The following is a 25,053-nucleotide window of genomic DNA, read 5'->3' on the forward strand; positions in this document are numbered from 1 at the left end:
TTCCAGTGACTTTTCATGTCACTGTAGAACACATTATAACATTTTCAAATAGCTCTTTCTAAAGTATAGTATTTTAGGCAAAAGAGATAGCTTATCCAATTAAGGTACTTGCTACCAAGTCTGAGGATCATGGGGGGAAGAGAAAACTGGCTCCAGCAAGTTGTCTCCCCATCTCCATCCATGTGTACGCATGCACACACAAAAGGAGTAGGAGTCAGTATCAGTTCTGAGGTAAAGTACAGCATCCCAGCCCAGTGCTGTTTCCTGTGCCTCCTCTGTCATCTTATTTCCATGGGGACATGTGCTCATGTCCTCAAGAGCCTTATTTATGGAAGGCATTCTTCTCCCAGCTGGTTCTGGAAGGCCCCGCCCCTGACCTTCTGAGGACTGCACTCTGGCACCCAGTTTGAGAGCACCTTTGTCTCAGCAGATAATTAGACCTGGGGCTGGTCCAAGCAAGCACATGCAGAACTGCAGAGGAAAGAACCTTCCCTCTGGAGAGCTCAGATGCCGAAGCAGCTCAGCCTAGGTTTGCAGGTGGTACATTCTCCCCTCCCCACACACACATGATGATTTTTGTTTTATATTTTATTTCCTTAAAATACATTACTCTTGTATTTTATTTGACAATATCATACATGTCTGTCTATAATGTATCTTGGTCATTTTTGCCCCAATTACCACCTCTCCCATTCCCACTGCGCCCTTCTTCCCAAAAAATTCTCCTGATTTTGTATCTTTTGTGTTTTGCTGGTGGTGGTGGTGGTGGTGGTGGTGGTGGTGGTGGTGTGTGTGTGTGTGTGTGTCTCCCACTGAGTTTAATTAAGGCTACTTGGATAAGCCCAGGTGAGGACTGTTTATTGTAGCATGGGCAGACCCTACTAATGGCTACACAATAAAGAATGTGATTCTCCTTCCCCACAGCAAGCAGCAACAGCCAGTAGTTCCTTGGGTCACCAGGTGACCTCATGCCCTCCTCCCACTACCCCTAGGATGGAAAGTTGGCTGGTTTGATCTTACAAGTGTCTCGTGCAGGTAATCACAGCCATCCATGAGGTAGGTCACCACTGTGGTGCGCTTGTCCTGCCTAAGAGACAGCGTCTCAGAGCACCCCTCGCCCTCATCTGGCCTGTACGTTCTTTCCATTCCTGTCCCCCTGCCTTCAGTGCACCACCGAGGACTGCCCCTTTTAGGGCTGACCTGTTCACATAACAGTGTGAACTGACTGGAAAAGAGTGCCTCTTCAGTTCTGCCACCCACGGGCCTGGCCAGTGTGCGTCCCAGCAATGCTGCTGCTAGAGCACTCGAGGGAGAGCTTTATGTTGGCCGGCTCCCTTCTGGGCTTCCTGGGAACTCAGCTTTTGTCAGGACCCTTTGCCTGTGCTGGCCTTCTTCTTCCTTAAGGCCTTCACTTGAAGGCCTGGCCAACTGTTTTAGTCAGACAGCCTCTTCTCATATTTCTATATTAAATCCTGAGAGACATTCATCTCGGTGTGACAGGCTCCGGTCATTTATTTTCCTCTCACTCCATTCCTTGTATCCAAGTTGGGATCTGTGATTGGCAGTGCCTCTGTAGACTGGAGATAGTGATTTCCCACAGGAACATGCTGGTCTCATTAAATTAGCACCTAGAGGCCTTAAGGACGTTTATATACTAAATCTGATAGGGTGGGCCCAGAAGAAAAAAATTAATACTTTATGTGCCTACTTGAGGTTCTGTCTTCATGTTATGTAACTGCCCTGGTTTTGTGACTTGGCCACTGTTTCTAGGTTATGTGTAATGGCTTCTAACAATAGTTGTAAAGACAATGGGGGGCTTCGGAGATGGTGCCATCACACAGGCATGAGGACCGGAGTTCAGTCCCTAAAACTCACATAAAAGTGGGTGTAGGTATGGTGGGCACATTTGTAATCTCAATGCTGAAGAAGAGAGACTGGAGGATCCCCAGGGCTTGCTGGCCAGACAGACTACCATAATCAGTGAGCCCCGGGTTCTAATGAGAGACCCTGCTTCACAGGAAAAGAGTGAACAACCCCTGATCGACATTTAGAGTTGTTCTATGACTGCTACTCATGTGTGTACATGTCTACCCAGACACACACTCGCACTCACACACACACAAACACATTAAAAAGAAGCAGAACATGGATCAGGGAGAGTGGATGGTTGGTCCATGAGGAGTGCCTCAGAAGGTCACTTGCACACTACTGTATGTCCAGAGGACAGCAGACAACAGTGAGAGACAGGGACATCGTCCTGTAGACTAACTGTGGGTGCTTCTCTGTAAGCTGAACTGTCACATACAGGCGAGTGTGTTTCGGGGTTAGTGGCCCTGATTCTCTTGTCTGTTCCTGCTGGCTTCAGTGCTTTGACTGCCAGGAGTTTTTCGATTACATGTACATGCTAGGAGTGTGTGTACACACCGTGGCATACACACCTGGGTGACTCCCATGGAGGGCAGTAAGACAGCTTACAGAAGTCTGTTCTCTCCTCCCGTCATGTGGGTCAGAGGATCAAACTCAGGTTGTCAGGCTTGGTGACAGGCTTACCTGCTTAGCTACCTGTCTAGCCTGCTTGTGAGTTGTGACTGTGGATTCACCATATTTCACTAAAAACTTTCTGTGGAAGTTTTTGGAGGCAGAAGGTTTCAGCTCTGTCCTTCCTGGGAGGATCTCGTCTTGTTTCTTGGGCACTCGGGTACACCTCAACACTGGTCTGTTTTAGAGTCCTGACTGGCAGGTGTTTTCTGTTGGGTTTTGAGACAGAGTCTCACGGAGCTCAGTCTGGCTTCCACTCAGTCTGTATGTGAGGATGATCTGACCTCCTGATCTTCCTGCCTGTGCCTCCCAAGTGCTGGGGTTGCAGGTGTGCACACTTGACTCCTGGCTGGCAGTTTTATGGGCATGCAGGGAGCACTATGGATTTAGATGGCAGAACTCCAAGAAGCTAGCCAAATTTTATTGTGTACCTTTTCCTTTTACACTGAAGCCAAGGCTAATGTGGAGTCTTTATTGATCAACTGTAAAAATCAAAGCTAGACATTACAAGGTTTTGGAAAATACCCTGAAGGAAGTAAGCCATCTTCCGTGAGGGCACGTGCCTTTGGAGTCCCACATTCACTTACATTTTGGCCTCTCGGATTTGCATCGCGTCTTCCTAGCTCATAGCTGTGGTTTGTTGTCTGTTTGCTTGGTTTCAATTGGAGGCTCACAAGATGTCGGAAAACCTAAGTTCCATTGATGACTGTGGAGCGCTTCGACCCCCATGTAAGGTGGGCTGCAGGGTCCTCCCTTTCTCATCCTGGAGACTAGATTGTGGCCGGAAGGGACTAATGGGGGAGGGGGTTCCTAGACTAGAAGAAAGTTAGAAGTGGGGATGTAGCTGAGGGGTAGAGCACTTCGCTCACACTGGGTTTGATCTTCAGTGCTGAAAAATGGGAAACAGGGATGCAGGCTAGCACATAGGTAACCTTCAGGGGCTCCTTCGATTCTGACAGGATACCAATGTAGGAAATGTAATCATTTCTTATTTCTCTTGGGTGTTTAATATTTTGAACTAGACTGCTGCCATCAAGTGACATTTAAAGCCATCTCCCCTAAGAACAGGTGTCATTTCTGTCTGTCATATTAGAAAACATGAGCTCTGCAGCCGAGCCTGTTAATCCACTCTGTGGTTTTACAGGCACGTTCTTAATCTGCAATTGTTGAACAAAATGAGATCAGCATATTAACCCTTGCTCCTGGTGGGGACACAGGGCGTGTTTGTCGATGCTCAGCCTTTTCAGAACAGATGTTGTATTTTATAAACAGACTGTTAAGATACCAAGGACTTAAAATGTTCCCATGGAGGGTTGGCTGTCAAGCCCCATCTTGTCTTCGCCATCTTACCAACTTTGCACCATTGTTAAAGGTGTGGTGTATCTTGGTCCTCTTCAGCCTGTTCTCCTGCTGTAGCTTTCAGTCAGCCAGTGTCAGATGAGCTAGGCTGTTTTAAGGGCCTGTTTTCTGCCTTCAGTCTGGGTTCTCCTGGCTGTTAGAAAGATAATTTGGGAGAAACAAAAATTTAGAGTGTATAATACAAAGTATGTTTGAAAAGCAATGAGACTAGGTTAAGAACATCTTCACTATAGCTCTAGGATAAACTGCTTTGTTGAAAGGCTTCCCATCTGGACCAGCGGCTTCCTGAAGCACCACTTCACTTAGACTAGAGAAAAGGGTCAACATGGAGATAGAAGTCAGGATCCTGAGTTAGTTAACGTGAAGGAACACTTTATAAATGAAAGTTTAAGAAACTGCAGGGGCTGCAGGGATGGCTCGGTGGGTAAGGTGCTTACCACACAGCATGAAGACCTGGGTTCAGATCCCCACCATCCATTTAAAAAGTGGGATGCAGCCGCACATCTGTAATCCCATCCAGGAAGATGGAGACTGTAAGATCCTCTGGGGCTGCATGTATACGTTCACTTAGTACGAGCAGAAAGATTTTGAAAGCCCTTGTTTCCTGGAACATATTGTAATAAAGATAGAACAGATTTGAAAAGACTTAAGGGTTCTTCCTGTGCGCATGCATTTTCTATTTATATGATTCTCAGTGAGAGAGTGGATTGGAGAGAGAAAATTTTCATTCTTCCTAAAACCCTTGGTGGGGTCTGTCAACTCATTTGCTTCCCAAACAATAGGTCCATTGTTGAATTCCAGGAACTGAGTAGATTACCAAGTGTAATAGTCAAGGTTGTCTAAGGAGCAGAACTCTGTGTGTGTGTGTGTGTGTGTGTGTGTGTACAAGATTTGTTAGAGTGGCTTATAGGCTACCATGGCTGTCTTCAAGTGGAAAGTCCAAGAATCGAATACTGTTCAGTCTATGGGGATAAATGTCTCAGCTGGTCTTCAACTTACATCAGAATCCCAAAGAAGTAGACTTGAATACCAGTGAAGGAATGCCTCGGCAGCAGGATAGATGAACTTGCCAGCAAGAGTAAGGACAAATAGGCAAAAGCTTTCTTTTTCCATGTCCTTTATATAAGCTGCCACCAGAAAGTGTGACCCCCAAATTATCTAATCAAGAGAAACCCTTCACAGGTGTGCCCAGCCATTTGGGTTTTAGTTAAATCCAAAGCAAGTTGATAACCAAGAATAACTGTCACAAGTGAACTAGAAGACCCTTTGGATGAAGAAATATTTCTCAACACATTTAGTTTCAGCACCCTGTTCAAAGATTCCTAAAATTTTCTGAAGACTGGGGAACTTGTGGATTGATTTGTTTATGGATAATAATCAATGTATTCCATGTCAACATTAGAGCAACGATGTCACATGTAACATCTAGGGAATTACACTGCACAGACATGACAAAATGCGTGTGGAGATTGCAGGTACCACCTTAGTGTTTATGAGTCCTATAAAAAGAAGTTAAGAGAGCCTCTCCAGGCTTGCTCAAAATTCAGCTATGGGTGAGGAAAACAAGAGGAGAGACAGACAGACAGAAAGAGACAGAGAGAGACCAAATAGTTTGAAAAATCCTTTTTCTGGAAATCAAAATATCTACTGGTCTCCTTCAAGAAAGACTTGTAAGTAAATATTAGAGATATGGCTTGGAATAGCTGCATGTGAGCTGCATGTACTAAAAAAGAAGCTGAGAAAAAGGCAGTTTTTATTCCAGAGACTGACTATAAAAGCTGTTGATGGGAGGGAGAAGGGTTGTGAATTTGAGACCAGTTACCTGGGTTACAGAGTGGGATATTGTGCGTGTGTGCATATGCATGCACAGACACACACGCACGCGCACACGGACAGACAGACAGACAGATGTGACTCAGTTGGTGGAATGCTTGCTTTTGCTTGGTCCCCATCCCTGCATACACCAAGCATGGTTCTGCACTTTTGTGACCCCAGCACTTGAGAGGTGGAGCCTTGAGGGCATGCTCAGCTGCAATGCTAGTTCTAGGGCAGCCTGGGCAAACAGAGCCACACTGTACTGAGGGGGTGGGGGGCAGGGATGGGAAATGAATTATTCCAAACAAAACAGCAGGCTTGTGTAATTCTGATAGTGATGGCAAACGTCCTCGGGCTGTGCCTGTGCTGTTTTGGAGGGCAGGGTCAGGGGTTAGGTTGGATATTAAAATCTCATTCGGAAATGAGGTGCAAGCTACAAACAGGGCCAAATGAATCATACTGTTGAGGATGGGCCAGTCAAAGCGGGTAAGGTACGGTGAGTTCGTTGTAACTCTGGCTTTGAAGTGACTTGGACTAGGGATCCCTCCTACATTTTTTTTCTTCTACCGTCAAGTAGTTCAGAAAGAGTTTATCCTTCACCAGGCTATAGGTTGTACCTTGATGTAGGCAAAATTAATCTTAAAATGTTAATTCCCGTTCCAGAAATCCAGCAAGCTGAGTGTCTTAGTGTCGGTCTTATTACATCATTTGAGCCAATCAATCTTCCCCCTCACAAGTGTGCCTGGGGGTTGCCTGTGAGGTGATTCCAGAGCTTGCCAACTTGACAGTGGATACTAACCGTCACTCGAGCATGTTAGTGGGCGGGGCGTTTTCTGAAGTGCTGGGTTGTGATACCTGATGTTTAGTTTCTTTTTTTTTTTTATTGTATGTGCATGTACACGCATGTGCATGAAGGTGCTCTCAAAGGCCAGAGCCATCAGAGCTTTCCAAGTAGAAGTTCACAATGGTTGTTAGCTGCCAGGAACAATCGTGCTAGAAACTGAACTCTGGTCCTCCGAAAGCAGTGTATATATACTCTTACCTGCTGGGCTGTCTATCCGGCTCCAAGGGTTTTCTATTTCCTTTCTGGCCTGTCAGCCTCTAGTATACAGAATGTTAATCTTGGCTCTTCACTGTGGTCTTACCCAGCACACTCTTTCCAAACTCCAGAGTCATTAAACAGAAAGGCAAATTTAAAAAAACAAAACAAAACAAAAAAAAAACCCAAACTCTTCATTATCTCTTAATGGTGTTACTAGCAGAGGTGGGGGAGCATGCATGTGAGTCAGAGGACAACATTTGGGGTAGGTTCTCTCCCTCCACTATGATGGGCCTGGGGGTTGTTCTCCAGCCCTTGCCACCATCTTTGCATCGTTCCTTAGTAGTAGTCAGTACCTGTTAGGAAATGTCAGTCCTTTACCCCGTGACACTCACTACCCAGAAATCTCTCCTTTGCCTGCCTCCAGTTCTTAAGCCTGTGTGTGCTTGGCCTTCTCGTCCCCATCTCACGTGTCCAGCTGTAGAAATTTACCACCTGCCTTCTCTGGCAACTTACTCCTTTTGGGATGAAGCAGGAAATAGTTGAGAGAGTGGCCTGCGGAACGGGGAGAGATAAGTGGGCGGACTTGCTGCTTATCATATATACGTGCTCGGAAATGACTAGACTTTGCAACTTTATGTTTATAAAACTTTAATGAAAATGAATCAGTTTATAGGTTATTCCATTTTTCATTACACTTATTTACATTTGGGTGTGTGTCTGTGTGTATGTACATATCTATGTTTTCACATGTACCATCCCATACATGTGGCGATCAGAGGACAACCTGTACCTATAAGAGTCTCCTTCTGCCTAAGTTTTGGGGGATTATTAGGTGTGGTGGCAAGTGCTTATATCTACTCAGCCATCTCTCTAGCTCCAGCTTATAACTGCATGATTCCAGGTGTTCTTATGAAGAAATCGCTAAGAGCCCTGAGTCCCCCTCTCAGGACCCTCTGTTGCCTGGATAATTCATCATGACCTTAGCTGGGCAGCCTGCACCCATGCTCTCTCCCTTCCTCCAAAGCACAGGCTGCCTCAGTTTCTGTCAGACTTTTCCTGTCTAGATTTTGGTCCTGAGCAGGACATTGTAGATACCCTGGATGGCTGTGACTGGCTGCCCAGAACTGTCTTGCTTACACTGAGTAGGGATAGACAACCTGAATAGAAATGAGTTCATTGTCTGCTTTGGGTTTTCCTACAGCAGTCTGAGCTGTCCGCTGAAGAAAGTCCAGAGAAGTTAGGAACCTCCCAGCTGCATCAGCGGAAAGTCATTTCCTTGAATAAGCAGATTCTGCAGAAGAGCAAACATCTGGAAGAGGTGAGTGTCTTTCTACTTCCACTCCAGGTAGTGACCGTTCTTCCAAGAGAGGAGAAGTTGGTCAGGAGATACCGAATGAGAGAGAGCCTTGTGGTAAACTGGTCAAAGGAGGCTCTGGTGCAGGCATGCTACAGGCGTCAGTCCATCTAGCTGCATGTACTTTTGTAAAGTGTGTGTGTGTGTGTGTGTGTGTGTGTGTGTGTGTGTGTATGTGTGTGGCAGGTATGTGGGGGTACTTGTGTATGGGTGTGCATATGTGAACCTGATGGATATGTAGACGCCAGCCTTCCTTGATCACTGTCCACTTTATTTACTGAGACAAGGCCTCTCTGAACCGTTTTGACTAGTCTAGCAAGCTGTTGCCAGGGTTATTCCTTGTCTCTGCCTCCTAAGCTCTGGAATTAAAGGTAAGCTACCACACTGACACCTAGCTTTTCACATGGGTTCTAGAGAGCCAGTCTTCAGTTTTCAGCCTTGCATAGTAGGCGCTTTTCCCCTAAGCTCTCTGCATCCCCATGAATAAAGTTTCACTGGAACAGCTAAGCACTCACCTACTTGCCTGTTTTTCTGTGATTGCTTTCAAGCTACTGTAGCAGAGTTGAACAGTGGTAACAGAGACCAAATGGCCCACAGACATAAACTAGGTACTGCTTGGCCCTTGATAGGAAAGGCTTATTAACTCGGATCACAGAAGTACAGAGCAAGGCAGGAAAGATGGATTAGCCTCCACTGGCTCTTTTTGCACTTGCAGAGGACATGTATTCTAACTCCCATCACCCACACTTGCTGCTCACAGCTGGCTGTAACTTCAGGGGCCTGACACCCTTTATTGCCTCTGCGGGAACCTGCATGTGTGCACAAGCATGCTAGTGTGCCCGTGCATACACACAGACACACATGTGAAAATATACAGGACCAAAATGGTATTTCTTTGCTCATGTGTAGTATTGTGTATGTTAAATGCTAAGCAAAATTACAGAAGTGAGTGAACAGTGGGCCAGGGCCTTGCCTGCCAGGACCCTAAGGTGTAATGGAGACTTGCGGTGAATGAAACAGCCATCACACTGCCACTCAGTTACAGTTGCGGTGACATGGTAACTGCTAAGGGGAAGTCTGGGATGCTGGGACTAATAGAGCTAATGGAGCCCAAGGTCATGGCTGACTGCATCTGGAGAGATAAATGGGCACTGGCTGAATGGAAGGCCTGTGTGGAGCTGTTGAGGAGCCTGGTGGGGATGTATAAAGCAACGCTGGCAAAGGCGAAGGGAGGGAGAGTTGGCCGGTTCTTTTCTGATGGTTGAGAAGTTGAGTGACTGTGCAAGCATCAGGCCCTAGTAAGTTCAGTTCCCCAGGTCCAGATGGAAAGCCTCGGCATTGCTGTATGCACCCATAATCCTCCTCGTGCCAAGGCCATGCTCCACGCTGGTTTCCGGGTGTGGCTTATTTTCTCTTCTCTGCAGCCTAAGACATAGCTCACTGGTAGACTGTTGGTCATGCATGGAACCCTAGCTTAACTCCCTAGCACTGGAATAAGTAAAAGTGGATAAAAATGAAAGTCCTTCTGTGTAAGTCTGTTTTAAGCCGATCTGGGTTTCCACTTTCTCATTGTAAAAGAGGGGTCCCATCGAAGTCTGTACTGAGTAAAGGACTCCATTCAAGCAGATGTCCTTTTTCTCTCACTCACAGCTGCAAGCGAATCATACCAGCCTCAAAGCCAAGTACAGCGACAGGAAGAAGACACTGACAGAGGTAAGCAGACCTCCCCCACCACACCCCCAACACACCTGCACTGTGACCTCAGGGCCCTCAGTCACCACTCACATACATGCTGATAGCACATGACACTCATGAAGACAGCCCCAAAGCCACTCCAGGAAAGCTGGACACTAGCTGGCTGTCACATTAGCAGCATGGGCTACCAGCTCTAGCGTATATAGGTGTATCACCCACAAGCCTACCAGTCACAACTCAGACTCCCTAGATGGAAGGGTAATTCCCTTTGAACGAGCACTGTCTTTCCAGATCTCTGTGGGCGGCCAAACATTGTATCTAAAGTGTATATTGCTCTGTAGTATTTCTCTAGTCAGAATTCATTTATAAATTGGTTCACTGTTTTTTACCTGTGCTCCATTGTTTGTGTACTCTGGGTTTTGTGTTCATCTGGTTTAATGTTTCCTCTCGCTATCTCTCTATACTACTGTCTATTCTTCCCAGTTTCTTGGTCTGTTACTGACAAAACCCCTGACAGGAAGCAGCTTGAGGAGGGGAGGCGTTAGTTTGGCTGGCAGTTCGAGGATGTAATCAGTTGTGGTAGAGAAGTTGAGACAGCAGGAACTGTCTGAGTTGAGCAGCTGGTCACACCTCACCCAGCCAGGCGACAGGCAGATGACTGCCAGTGCTCAGCTCAGGTTCTCCTCTTTCTGTAGTCCAGGTCACCAGCCTTGGGGGTGGTGCCTCCCACGTACAGGGTAGGCCTTCCCAGCTCAGTGAACCTCCTGAGAAACTCACAGGCTTGCCCAGAGGCTAACCTGGCCTGGCTAATCCATTACACGTGTGCCCAGAGCTTGTCTCATGAGTGATTCTAGATCCTGGCAAGTTGACAGTCAGTATTAGCCATCACGACAGCTTGCCTCCATTGTTCTGCAGAAGGGTGCTGCCTTCTGTGTGGTAGATCAGCTGACGGTAAGAGCTACTCAGAGCTGGGAAACTTCCCATTCTCTCTGCTGTTGCCAGCAATCTGGGGCTCTCAGATGCTCTCCTCTGGGTAACGGTCTGTCTTCGGTGCTCTGTCAACCCAGCCTCGCTCCCCTAATACAGGCCGTAGCCCTACAAGCCATTCTTCCCACCTGTGCTGGCTAGCACTCCATACCTGACTCCCGTCTGTTCCCTGTGAGTTAAGCCACCTCCGGGTTCCAGCATCATAGCCTGGATTATTTGGAGACTTGGAGTGAGAGGGTTTGATGAGACACCTGACCGCACTACTGCCATTTTCAGCTAGGGATTTTTTTAAACCTGTGTTTTGTTTGAATGAGTCACATATTCACACAGTTCACAAAAACCTCACAAAACACAAAAAGTGAATGCCTGTAACCCACCATCTGTCTACTCACTCCAGGGTAATAAAAGCACAGCCAGTATTTTCTGGATCTTTCAAGAACTGTTTTGGTTTTATAGCAATTATACCCTACATACTTGTGCACGGTCCCTCTTTATAATTTTGTTTGTTTGTTTGTTTGTTTGTTTAGCGTGTGTTGGGGGTGCTGTTAAGTGTGCCACAGCACTTATGTGGAGGTCAGAGGACAACTTGTGGGAGTTGATTCTCTTCCACCATGTGGATTCCAGGACCTGGAGTCAGATTATCGGGCTGTTACTGAGTCATCTCATCAGCCCACATCTGCGTACTTTATCTGCTTTAGGAGTTTGCCATGGTCATGGTTTTATACTTTGCTCTCTAGATCATTGTAAAAGGTGTACTTTACAATAGAAGGGGCGGAGAGATGGCTCAGGGGTCAAGTGCCTGCTGCATAAAGACCTATCTATGTTCAGAACCTAATTGTCCAGGTAAGAGCCTGGCACATTGTGGCACCTGGGACCCCAGCACTGGGGCTCACTAGGCAGCGAGGATAGCGAAACCATGACTTCTATTTCAGTGAGATATCAGGTCTCAAAAATTAAGGTAGAGAAGCAAAACTAGACGAAGACTTCTCTGCATCAGCCTCTGCCTCCACGTGCACACCAAGCACAGGCAGTGTATCCGTACACACTCATATACCATACACAAAAGTATATTGCTGTACGTTAACATCTGCATTTTCTTAAAGATTTGTTTCATTAGTGGATTCAGAAAACCATTTGTCTTGTTAGGGTTTCTGTTGCTATGACAACACTGTGATCAAAAAGCAAGTTGGGGAGGAAAGGGTTTATTGATTTTAATTTGCCATTCATCAGTGAAGGAAATTGGGACAGGAACTCAAACAGGGCAGGGACCTGGAGGCAGGAGCTGGTGCAGAGGCTGTAGAGGAGGGCTGCTTACTGGCTTGCTCATCACAGTTTGCCCAGCCCACTTTCTTATAGAACCATCAGGCCAGAGATGGAGCCACCCACAATGGGCAGGGCCCTCCCTCATTGGTCACTAATTAAGAAAATTCCCTACAGGCCTGCTTACAGCCTGATCTTACAGAGACATTTTCTCAACTGAGGCTCCTTCCTCTGATGACTCCAGCTTGTGTCAAGTTGACACAAATTCAGCCAGTACACCACTCAAGAGGCTGGGAAGTTTCAGCCCTGCCATACTCTCCCACTCTCTCTCATTCTTCCTTTCCCCCTCTCTCTTCCCCCTCTGTGTGTGTGTGTGTGTGTGTGTTTATACCCACCCGCTTTCCTGCTCCAAGGCTGTTTGTTTTCCCTCCTCTGTCTGCTGCACTGTGAGGTCATCACCAGTGTCTCCAAAGCCGGAGCAGCATTTAGTGGGTTTTGACTCTGACCTCCCTGGCACCTTCCCTCTAACCCATCTGTCTGGCCCATCTATTTTCTCAGTGTGCAACCAGATCCAGTGGGCTCAGTCATCTATCCAAAATGAGCGAGGAAGCCGGGTGGTTCGTGGAGCACACCCTCCTGTTTGCTTTTAAGTCTTCATAGCTAATGGTGAACCTGCTCTCTCTTGCAGTTGAAGGATCATGGTGAGAAACTAGACAAAGAGCAGGCAGCCCTGGAGAAATTAGAAGCCAAAGCCGACCCAAGGTAAGGCTTTCTGCATGTGCCACCATCTTTTTGAGGAAACTGGCTGCAGTGTCTGATGCTTGTTTTGTCTGATCAAGGGACAGAATAGCCAGAGGTCATGGGCTGGTGCTCCATTTCCATTCAGTTAATGTCACGTGACCAACAGGGACCAGCAGTCACCTTGATGGTCACTGAGCTATTTGGGCTGCACTGAGCCACCCGCCTCTCTTCCAGCCCTCCCTGTGGTCAGAGCTCTTCTGGTGTTCTGACTTTAAAAACAATGAGACAAGGCTGGGGGCTTAGTAGGCAAGGTGCTTGCTTTTTAAGCATGAGAGTCTTAAGTTTGATGTCCCAGATCCAGCCTGCAAATGCTGGGCCTGGTGGTATACCCTTTTGATCCTAGAGCCAGAGAGGCAAAGGCAAGGCTCCTGACACTCGCTGGCCAGGCAGACAGGCTACTTGGCATGTTTCAAGCCACCGAGAGCACAGGAGGAACCAGCTTCTGCATGGAGAAGAGTGCTTACTGTGTATGAAGCCTGATGGGCCAGGTTCACTCCCACAAGTTGTCCTCAGACTGCCACACATGCTGCATGAGCACACTCACTCACACAAGATAAATAATTAGATGTAAAAACAGGTCTTAGTTAAAAGAAAATCAGAGGCTTGCACCTGAAGAACAACAGTTGAGATTATCTTCTAGCCTACATACATGCATATGCACAGACACATGCAATTGCATGAGCGTGCATGCACGCACACACACACGTGTACACATACATATACACACACAAACACACATTTTTTGGTACCATGTTTACTCTGAGTACTATTAAATAAGTGATATATGAATACAATCAAAGTTCCTTGATAATTCCAGAATTGACATTCTCACTCTAGAATCCTGTGAGGTGTATCCGTGTGTGTGTGTTTGTGTGTGTGTGTGTGTGTGTGTGTGGCTTGTCTCCTCATGGGCTCTAGGGCCCAAGTGCATAGTCAGAAATGGAAAGTGTGACCATTTGTCACAGAAATTAAGAAGGAGCTCTGTGTATTCTCACTGTGGCTTCAGCAGTGATTCATGAAGCCACATCCTAAAGGTCTGCCCTGTGCCATTGTCTGGTCTCTCCTCAGCATGCTGCAGAACCTGAGAGCACTTGTAGCCATGAATGAAAGTCTGAAAAGCCAGGAGCAGGAGTTTAAGGCACACTGCCGGGTAAGTGCTGGGTGGTATTGGTAACAGGCAGGAGGGTTCTTGGTTTCCCTTCCCTGTGACGCTGGGACACACTAGCCAGTGCAGTGTCAAAGGCTGACGTGGGCTTTGGAGGTGACTCTGTAGATAAAGTGATTTCCACTCTTGCAAGCCTGGGAGAGTTCTTTTCCAGAAAGGTATGAACTTGCAAGTGAGAGCTTTTGTCTTAGCACAAACTAATGAGAGAAATGTCTGCACCAAATAGTTAAATTGCACAGACAAAATGGCTCAACAGGTAATAGTGCTTGCCACCAAGGCTAGGAGCCTGACTTCAGTCTCTGGGATGCACACAGTAGAAAGAAAAGAACTGAATCCATAGGTTTTCCTCTGACCCCTACACATAGGCTAAGGTGTGCAATGTGAGCATTAGCACACACACACACACACGCACAGACATAAATGTAAAAACAAGCCGCTGTGGCTTAAACAGTTACCCTCCAGTTGGTGGCTTCCCTGAGCTTTGTAAAGGTTTACCTTGCTTTTGCAGGAGGAGATGGCTCGGCTACAACAGGAAATTGAGACCCTGAAAGCTGAGAGAGCACCAGGTGAGAAGGTAAGCCTTAAATTAGCCCTCAGTGCCATCAGCCACTTTCTGGCTGGTGTGTGGAAGGAACCTCCATTCACTCCAGATAGAGAGGGCACTGCTGGGTCAAAGGAAGGGTTCTAAGTCTGGCGAACCAACACAATACGCTTATTGGGGTCAGTTACAGGGGCGAGGGTGGCTCACAGGCAACTCCAAAGGGAGTCCTGGTGACTTAAGGGCAGCTGTGCCATGGAGAGCCCCACTTTAGTCAGTGGTTGACCTCTTATATAACCTGGGGAGTGGGAGGGTCTCATGCTCCTCATCCCAGCCACTCTATTTAAAGATGGCAACAGCTAAGGCAAGCCTGGAGTAAACAGCTCTCAGCACCAACCATTAATCCTTTTCCAAAAAGCACTGCCACTTTCCTGGAGCTGGGCCTATAAATGTGTATTCCCCAGGGTTGGAGAGATGGCTCACTGGGTGGGAGCATTTGCTGCACAAGCATGAGCACCTGAGTTCCAATCCCCTGCACCTGTGTAAAAATCCGAGCTTGAGGCGCTGGAGAGATGGCTTCATGATTAACAGCACCTACTGCGTCTCTCTGTTCCCATTACTGAGAAAAGGTGCTGACCTCATTTCCTTACTTTCAGATCATCTCTGGTGGAGAGCCGCAGGGTGCCCTGACCTCCACCATGACTCACAATGTAAGTATCTCCTTATCCTTGAGGCTGGCATTGTCCCAAGAGAATGTGTCAGCCTCCTTTCTGTTCTTGCTTTCCCAGTATCATCTGCTCTGCTGCCTCCTCTGTATAGTCTGCTCTGCTGCCTCCTCTGTATAGTCTGCTCTGCTGCCTCCTCTGTATAGTCTGTGTTGCTGCCTCCTCTGTATAGTCTGCGCTGCTGCCTCCTCTGTATAGTCTGCTCTGCTGCCTCCTCTGTATAGTCTGCGCTGCTGCCTCCTCTGTATAGTCTGTGTTGCTGCCTCCTCTATATAGTCTGCGCTGCTGCCTCCTCTGTATAGTCTATGTTGCTGCCTCCTCTGTATAGTCTGTGTTGCTGCCTCCTCTGTATAGTCTGTGTTGCTGCCTCCTCTGTATAGTCTGCTCTGCTGCCTCCTCTGTATAGTCTGTGTTGCTGCCTCCTCTGTATAGTCTGCTCTGCTCCCTCCTCTGTATAGTCTGCGTTGCTGCCTCCTCTGTATAGTCTGCGCTGCTGCCTCCTCTGTATAGTCTGTGTTGCTGCCTCCTCTGTATAGTCTGTGTTGCTGCCTCCTCTGTATAGTCTGTGTTGCTGCCTCCTCTGTATAGTCTGTGTTGCTGCCTCCTCTGTATAGTCTGCTCTGCTGCCTCCTCTGTATAGTCTGTGTTGCTGCCTCCTCTGTATAGTCTGCTCTGCTCCCTCCTCTGTATAGTCTGCGTTGCTGCCTCCTCTGTATAGTCTGTGTTGCTGCCTCCTCTGTATAGTCTGTGTTGCTGCCTCCTCTGTATAGTCTGCGTTGCTGCCTCCTCTGTATAGTCTGCTCTGCTGCCTCCTCTGTATAGTCTGCGCTGCTGCCTCCTCTGTATAGTCTGCGTTGCTGCCTCCTCTGTATAGTCTGTGTTGCTGCCTCCTCTGTATAGTCTGTGTTGCTGCCTCCTCTGTATAGTCTGCGCTGCTGCCTCCTCTGTATAGTCTGTGTTGCTGCCTCCTCTGTATAGTCTGTGTTGCTGCCTCCTCTGTATAGTCTGCGCTGCTGCCTCCTCTGTATAGTCTGTGCTGCTGCCTCCTCTGTATAGTCTGTGTTGCTGCCTCCTCTGTATAGTCTGTGTTGCTGCCTCCTCTGTATAGTCTGCTCTGCTGCTTCCTCTGTATAGTCTGTGCTGCTGCCTCCTCTGTATAGTCTGTGCTGCTGCCTCCTCTGTATAGTCTGTGTTGCTGCCTCCTCTGTATAGTCTGTGTTGCTGCCTCCTCTGTATAGTCTGTGTTGCTGCCTCCTCTGTATAGTCTGCTCTGCTGCCTCCTCTGTATAGTCTGTGTTGCTGCCTCCTCTGTATAGTCTGTGTTGCTGCCTCCTCTGTATAGTCTGTGCTGCTGCCTCCTCTGTATAGTCTGCTCTGCTGCCTCCTCTGTATAGTCTGTGTTGCTGCCTCCTCTGTATAGTCTGTGTTGCTGCCTCCTCTGTATAGTCTGCTCTGCTGCCTCCTCTGTATAGTCTGTGTTGCTGCCTCCTCTGTATAGTCTGCTCTGCTGCCTCCTCTGTATAGTCTGCGCTGCTGCCTCCTCTGTATAGTCTGTGTTGCTGCCTCCTCTGTATAGTCTGTGTTGCTGCCTCCTCTGTATAGTCTGTGCTGCTGCCTCCTCTGTATAGTCTGTGTTGCTGCCTCCTCTGTATAGTCTGTGTTGCTGCCTCCTCTGTATAGTCTGTGTTGCTGCCTCCTCTGTATAGTCTGCTCTGCTGCCTCCTCTGTATAGTCTGTGTTGCTGCCTCCTCTGTATACTCTGTGCAGCCACTGCCTCTTCTGCTCGGTTCCATTTTAGACACTTCACTCCTTAACTAGAAGACACCTATGTTGACCACATGAGCCTCAAAGGGCGAAAGAGTGATATAGAGGGAAAACTGCCTTCTTTGCTATTTTATGGCAGGCCACTGCTCTAGTTGGCCATACTGACTGTATCAGGTGTATCCAACCTACAGCTCAACAGTTATCAACTTACATAAAATATTATGAGGGAATTTTTTTTGGGGGGGACTTGATTGCATGTTCTCAAGCACAAAAGTTGTAAGGGATTATATTGTGTCACATGTATTATAAATAAATAGACATATATATATATATATATATATATATATATATATATTAGCACAACCCTATTTATAGAAATAGGCAAAGAGTCAGACATAGCTCAAAGGTTATAGACTTTCCATGGCATACTCTAAGTTTGCCGAACCCTGTTATGGGTTAAAACAGTACTTATCACATGTAAAGAGAAAGGAAGAGGATAAGCGGGGGAAGCAGGGGGCACCAAGCAGGGCCTTCTTTAAGGGTGGTCTTCAAAACCTGTAGGAGACTGGACAAGGGATATAGGTGATATCTGTTATATGTCATCTATAGCTGAGTCCTGTGTAGGAACCTGGATGCATGTGCTCTGTGTGTTCTCGTGCATGCGTGTCCCTTCTGTAATTTTCTCTGAGACAACAGACCATCCGGCCATTTTTCTCGTGCCTTGGTCTGGTGTAGAGGCACACCTGTACATTAGCTCTGTCCCCAAGGGACTTTCTGTAGTGATGAAAATGCTTGCATAAGGATCTTCCCACACATACTGCATGGCTATTGGAATTGAGAGACTGGTTTCTCTTCCTTATTATACTTGATGCAAGTTTAAATGACACAAAGGGTTACCAGTTATAATTTTGGATACCTCAGGTCCAGTCAGAAACATAAACAAAAACCAGTGTTAGCTGAAAACACTAAGATGGAGAACAGACTCTTATGGGAGAGTTGTCTCCCTTTTGTAGTAGGGTGTTCGAGATATGGGGGCTGCAGGAGCCCAGAGGAGGCTCTCACTTAACATTGCATTTAGGGGCTGGTGAGGTGGCTCAGCAGGTTGAGTACTTGTCCTGCAAGCCTGGTAACATGAGTTCAATCCCCTGAACCCACATAAGATGGAAGGCGAGAACCAACTTTACAAGGTGGTCATCTTCCCTCTACAATTCCTTCTGTGGCACAAATATGCTCCCCCACAGTAACAATAGATGATTGGTTTCTTCTGGAAAGAAGATTGGATTCAGCCAGGATCCCAATAAAGGGGGAGGTATTAGGATATGATGTGGAGGTATCTCTCAGGTGTGAAGTCCTCAAGTTGGTCGTTTGAGAGAAGGAACTCAGGCTGAGAGAATATGGTTAGATGTTCTCAACTTTCAAAGACTTCGTCAGAGAATGGAAGTTCCATTCTAGATAACTCTGGCTGGCCTGTTGTCACTTTTAGGAGGACCTGGACAGACGGTACAACATGGAAAAAGAGAAGCTGTACAAGATCCGGTTACTACAGGTGAGTATCCACAAGGACCAGGGCCGAATAGATATGCCTGGCTGGTATGCATGTCCTGTGACTGATGGAGTTATAGGTGTATAAGAGCTAGCGTGGCCAGGACCTGCTCACTGCTCCCATTGCAACCAGACATGCTATGATGTAAGGAGTTGCTGGCAGCAACACAAGTGTCTGTTACTTTCAGCATTGCTAGTTGGAGTTGAACTTTACCCTGCATTCAGAGTAAGTATGATTGGCATCACAATTACAGGAGTTCTGCATGTTCCAAGTTCTGTTCCCAGAACTCATGTCAGTTGCCTCACGGCCCCTGTACCTCTCATCTGCAGGGCATGTGACACCATCTTCTGAACTCCACGGGTACCCACGCCCAGGCACACATGCCCTCACACAAACACATACAAATACAGATCATTAAAAAGGTAAATACATTTTGGTGGAAGCTTAAGAGATGGCTCAGCAGTTAGGAGCACTGGCTGCTCCTCCACGTGACCCAGGTTCGATTCTCAGCACCCACGTGGCAGCTCACAACTATCAGTCCCAGTTCTGGGGGGTCCAGCACCCTCTTCCGCCTTCCAGGGGCACTAGGCACCCACAGGCATACATATACATGCAAGCAAAACCCCCATACAGCATAAAGTGATAAAAAACAACTTTCAGTAGGTTGTTTCTCCAAAGGCAAGCCTCAGGTAGGTCCCAGAAGCAGGATTGAAGTTCAGGTCTACTTACTAACTAGAGAGTTGAGAGCATAGCTTCACAAACGGGGTGGGGAGATGGTGAAGCCAGCTCCAAACCTAAGCACAGTCAGTACTTCGTTTCTGAGTCCGTTTTGTATTGCCAGTGCCTGGCTCATGGAGATTCAAACCCACAAATGACCCTTGGCCTTGTATTACATGTCGGTTTGGGTCACTTTCTTTTCTTTTGTCTGTGTTCCTGGGAAGCTAAGCTTTGGTAGGAATGGCCAAAGGGCTCCATGGGCCTATGAGAGGTTATTATCATCTTTCTGGCTCTTAATTATTTTGTGAGATATCCATATCATATTCAAATGAGTCAGATATGTCCTTGATATAAGAGCACTATTCTTACTTTTAGTGTTTCAAGTGTTATAGCTCAAGCTGGCCTCAAACTGTATGTGTAGCTTGGGCTGGCCTTGAACTTCTGATAAACCTGCCTCCCTCTCCCAAGTGCTGGGATTATAGATATGCACCACCATGCATGACTACCTTTCAAATATTTAAAGATGGCTTCTCAGCCTTCAGCAAAACCAAGTGCAAATATTTAAAGGTACATAGAATTAATACAATCTGGGCCCTACTGCTGTTTGGAGACCCTGACTGATAATGTATCAGGTCCCAGTAACAGGAACTGGAAGACTTGCCCTCTGGGACCTGGTTATTTGAGGACCAAGATCTGCACATATATGCCAAACTACAAGGCTGTTTGTGTGGGGAATGCACTACTAGGGAGAGGCTGAGACCAAACTAGAAGATACAAGGAAACCAATGGCTTGCTGAGGGCCTGGCCTGGGAGAGGCAGCAGGATCTGTGAGTGGAGGGGGCAGGGGAAAGTGAGGGCTGCATCTCATGGAATTTGGTGATGCTGGATGAGAGGAAGAGGGAGATCAAGGTTATGTGGAGGTCACTGGGAAACGGGCGGGGACATGAATGGCAGTCTGAAGAAAGTGTAAGTAAAAGCTCTGCTGGTCTGGACTGGGTTCTCTGGAAGACAGCTCAGCAGTTTAAAAAGCATTTGCCTTGCAAGTGTGCGGACCAGAGATCGCATCCCTTGAAGCCCCATAAATTCCAAGTGCACCTAGTGGCCCACCTGGAATTCTACCCTCAGGGAGACAAGAAGGTCTCCAGAGCAAGCTGGCTAGCAAGAGCTCCAGGTGTGACTGAGAGACAGACCCGGCCTCAGTGGATACGGTGGAAGAATGACATAGGGTGATGCCTGCCATCAACTTTAGGCTGTCATGTGTACATGTGTATGTGTACACAAGGCCCCCCACACACACATACACACACATATGAACACCACGTTGCACACATGAAAACTTGAGGGGGCAGTAACCATTAGGTAGCATTGTGGGAAGAATGATTGGTGTCAGCTCCAACTCAAAAGAGTTTGGGCTGGAAAACAGTCTGTAGTGGGGATGGTAACTAAGGCTGTGGGCATGTGGGCAAGACCCCAAACTAAACCCTAGTGAGCAATCAAGCAAGAACGAGAGAGAGAGGGTGATGGGAGAGGCGCTCAGGCTGCTCACAGGTGAGCGGACAGCTTGGGTTGCCGTCAAACATCAGTATGATAGATTTTGCTTTATTGTATTTATTGTTGTCAGGATTGGCTTTATCTCTTAGAAGCCCGTTTTTTTCTAAGGAGAGAGAGAAAGGGTGGGTCCAGAGGGGAGGGGGAATAATCAGTCGGGATGGATTATTTAAGAAAATAATCTGAGTCCAATGTGGCAAGTGGCTGAGAACTGAAGGATCTAGAAACTCAGATTCCTCCATTCACCCATGCCCCAGAAAGCTTCCAGAGTGAGACTTTTCCTGTCAAGACATGAGAAGCATACTCCAGTGACTGCAGTTAGGGAACTCACGGCGATCAAAGTCCTTGGTGAAGCAGTGAGTTCTTACTGCAGTTATTTCTGACCCTACCTTTGGTGAGGACTGACTTACACAGAGCAGGGGTAACTCACCAAAAAGCCCTCTGTAACACAAGTGACAACTCATGAAAGTGCAACCCTGAAGCCCCTGTACCATTTGCAGGCCGCTAGACAGGTGGCAGTCTCCTTGAAGTGGTTGCTAGGCAGCATCATGGCTGGTCAGTGGCCTCTCCCAGCAGTTGTTTGCTGCTTCCTTGGGGAGGGACCCAGTGAGCCTTGTAAATTTCCCAGATCATGGTTTGTTTTCTTCCTGAGTCTCCTGAGCCCTGGGCCACAGTCTACCCCAATTCTTCCTGGCAGGAGTCTTCTAACTGGGAGGGAACTGGGATACAGCATTTGTCAAGCAGAGAGAGGCTGAGGCTTGAAGGACGGAGGCACTAAGCAGGCCTGGCTGTCAGGGCAGGAGGCTGGAGGCTGAATGGTGGGGAGACAGCTCAGCAAAGACTTGAGCAAATGTAAGTGCTGATGAACAGCGAATGTTCACACGTTGTCCACAGGCACCCTCACACATGCAGGACATTCTAGAAACAAAGACACAGTCACAAAGTATAGCATGAGTGCTGGTGTGAGACAGCCCCCAGGGTAAAGATGTGTGCTGTGCAGGGCACAGGACCAGGTTCACTTTCTCTGCCCATTAAAGAATTAGAAAGCAGGAGAGCAAGGTCACTAGAAGACTCGGGGAGTCCAGCAGAGCCATCGTGTGATGCTAGGGAAAATGGAGTTTTCTCGTGGGGTACTTGGCTTCATTAATAAAAGAAATTATGAACAGACTCAAACAGAAGCTCAAGGACAATTTATTAATTAGAGTTTAAAAGGCAAACCCCAAGGCAGGCGGGCTGTGAATCAGAGTTGCCCAGGAGGAGAGTGAAGATAAACGTGGAGGCACACAGTAGGGAGGGAGCTCAGAAAATGAGCGAAAGGCCAAGGGCATTCGTTTGCGATTTTAAAAGTGTAGTCAGGCTCTTGCCAGCATTACAAAGGAAAGGACAAAGAAAAGAAAACCAACCGAGTAGTTAACACTCTTCTGAGCCTTGACTCAGGAAGGCAGGCAGTCCCCTGGCCTGGTCCCTGTCCTGTCTTGCTGGACTAACCCTTAAGGGAGCAGACAAGGGCATGTCTCCACCTAGAGGTGGATTCCGTCCTTTACAGCCAAGCTTGATTCCTGGACCCACATGGTGGGAGGGGAGAACGCCCACAAATTGTCCTCTGAGTTCTACCACCCATTGTGGCATATGCCAGGAAGTAAGCAAGCAAGCAAGCACATGCAGCTTTACACACTTTAAACATCAGATGGTTGTACCTTAAGATTCCCATGAAGAAACTCGAGGTCAGCCCCGCCACTCAGAAGGAGAGAGATGAGAGAGAGGCTGCTGAGAGAGAAGCAAGACCCCGGACTGGTAGGGCACAGACAGGAAGAACGAAGGCTCAAGAAAATGGCAGTGCTCAGCCCAGGTCCTGAGATCTGCATATAGCCGTGGTGTGGAAGCTAAGTGGTGTGGTCCTCATGAAACATCCTGCTGCCTCCTAAATACCTGACAGGACAGTCTGGTCCCTTTGAAAGGCTTTGAGAAACTAGTAGGCTTCTAAGTAGAGGAATTCAGAATACATTTTGGATAGGCAGCAGGATGGCACCTGTCATCTGGGACTCCTTACACTGCCTGTCCTCTGGTCAGTCACGATTCCATGTGAGGACCTCAGGCCAGTACAGGAATGTGTGTCTTTGTGGCTGGCTCAGCTGTGAGGAGCAGACAAATATAGCCTTTGACCAAGTGTTCTCTCCTGTCCCTTTGCATTTAGGCACGAAGAAATCGAGAAATAGCAATTTTGCATCGCAAGATTGACGAAGTGCCCAGTCGAGCAGAGCTGATACAGTATCAGAAGCGATTTATTGAACTCTACCGTCAGAGTAGGTGCATTGATCAAACACACAGACTCTTGGGCTTTGTGAGGGATGGGAGGGAAGGGGCTTCGTGCAGTTTAGCGCAATGTAGCATTGGTCAGAGCGCAGTCCACAAGGGCCACATTGAAAAGGACCTTACGGGGGCTGGCAAGATGGCTCAGCAGTTAAGAGCACTGACTGCTCTTCCAGAGGTCCTGAGTTCAAATCCCAGCAACCACATGGTGGCTCACAGCCATCTGTAACGAAATCTAATGCCCTCTTCTGGAGTATCTGAGGACAGCTACAGTGTACTTACATAATTAAATGAATAAATCTTTAAAAAAGAAAAAAAGAAAAGGACCTTACTTCATCTCTGGGCTTGCTGAACAGCCCTGGGAGATGACTCGTGGTCTCTGTTTGCTCTGTAGATGGACTCGGGACCTTGAGAGCCAGCACTGGCCAGCTCTCATGGTGGTTAGCCGCGTGCAGTCACCTGAGCCCCCTCTTCTTTCCAGCTTCTTGTGAAGCATCCCCACCCCAGCATCTCCTGGTGGCCCATGGTCGTGCTCCACAGAGTCTCACTAGCGTTGCTTTAGAGCATCGTGTTCTCTCCATAATCCAGGACCTGCCTCACCTCAGCCTACTGCACAGTCACTGCAGCATATCAGGCTCAAAGCTTAAAAAATATTAATATTCTGTATATATTAATTAATGCTGGAAATTAATACAGTGGCAGTTATTCTGAGACCTTTTAATATTTCTTAGCTAGGCAGACTCTCGCTTAGCTCATTTAAGTTAACCTGACCACCTAGCCCCATCCAGTCACATGACTAGCTATACCTTTCAGACCCGTCGGCACATGTGACTTTCTTCTTCACAGAGTTCCTTTCCCCCTCCCAAGAAGTCCCACCTTCCTCTCTCTCTTCTGCCCAGTCACAGGCTTTAGCCTTTTATTGGCCAATTAACTTAGGGAGCAAGGTTTACACAACAAAAGCTGGTATACATGAGAATTTGGTCATCTTGGGGGCAGCCATATCTTGGGGTACAGACCAACCCCAACAGAAAGCCACTCTCAGGGTCAAGGAAGATGGTCCCTCTAATTAAAGTGCTGCTTGACAGGATTGAGGCCCTGAATTTGATCTCAAGCACAAGAAACATATTGTTGTTGTTTGTTTGTCTATTTTTAAAGGCTGGCAATATGGCTCAGTTGTTTAGTGTATATGTTTGCAGAGGACCCAGGTTAAATTCCTAGCAGCCACATGACAGCTCACAGATGCCCATAACTCCAGTTCCAGGAGATCCAACACCCACCATGGGTCCCAGGCACACATGTTGTGCATATACATTCATGCTGGCAAAGCAACCATACATGTTTTTTAATAGGCCAGGTGTAGGTACACACACTGGAGACAGCTAGATCCCTGAGGCGCACTGAACACCCAGACGAGCTTAGTAAGTGAGCTCTGGGTTCACTGAAAGAGCTTGTCTCAAAAGATAAGGTGAAGAGGGATTCAGAAAGATAGCCACTGCCGACCTCTGACCTCTGAATGCACATGTGCACACGTACAAACACACATGCACAGAGACACAGGCTTCCGTGACGACTAAGTGTGCATATAGCCCTGGGCACATGCCGCATGGGGTTGCGATGCTGTGGTTCACTGATGCTCTGACATGATGCTGATCTCTCTGTATTGGCAGTTTCCGCAGTGCACAAGGAAACCAAGCAGTTCTTCACTTTGTACAATACCCTGGATGACAAAAAGGTTTACCTGGAGAAGGAGGTAAGAGCCTTTGTCTGCTTATTTCTTTCTTTTCGTATTCCATTTAAAATTTTACTGTGGAGGGGAGGCGTTGTGCATATGTGGAGGTCAGAGCACAGCTAGTGGGACTTGGTTCTCTCCTTACACCGTGTGAGCTCCAGGA

General features: G+C 47.5%; 1 protein-coding gene across 2 annotated transcripts in view; it reads left to right on the plus strand.

Annotated features, from left to right (window-relative positions):
- Positions 1–25,053, plus strand: part of Ccdc93 (coiled-coil domain containing 93) — a 75,394-nt gene that overhangs the window by 37,010 nt on the left and 13,331 nt on the right. For both annotated transcript variants that reach the window (NM_001025156.2, NM_029955.3), the window contains exons 12-20: positions 7,956–8,072; positions 9,759–9,821; positions 12,739–12,812; positions 13,920–14,001; positions 14,525–14,590; positions 15,211–15,264; positions 18,527–18,589; positions 23,046–23,154; positions 24,829–24,911. In NM_001025156.2, the coding sequence (NP_001020327.1) occupies positions 7,956–8,072; positions 9,759–9,821; positions 12,739–12,812; positions 13,920–14,001; positions 14,525–14,590; positions 15,211–15,264; positions 18,527–18,589; positions 23,046–23,154; positions 24,829–24,911 (711 nt within the window). The remainder of the gene's footprint in view (positions 1–7,955; positions 8,073–9,758; positions 9,822–12,738; positions 12,813–13,919; positions 14,002–14,524; positions 14,591–15,210; positions 15,265–18,526; positions 18,590–23,045; positions 23,155–24,828; positions 24,912–25,053) is intronic.

Source organism: Mus musculus, chromosome 1, assembly GCF_000001635.26.
Source record: "Mus musculus strain C57BL/6J chromosome 1, GRCm38.p6 C57BL/6J".
Lineage (NCBI taxonomy): Eukaryota > Metazoa > Chordata > Mammalia > Rodentia > Muridae > Mus > Mus musculus.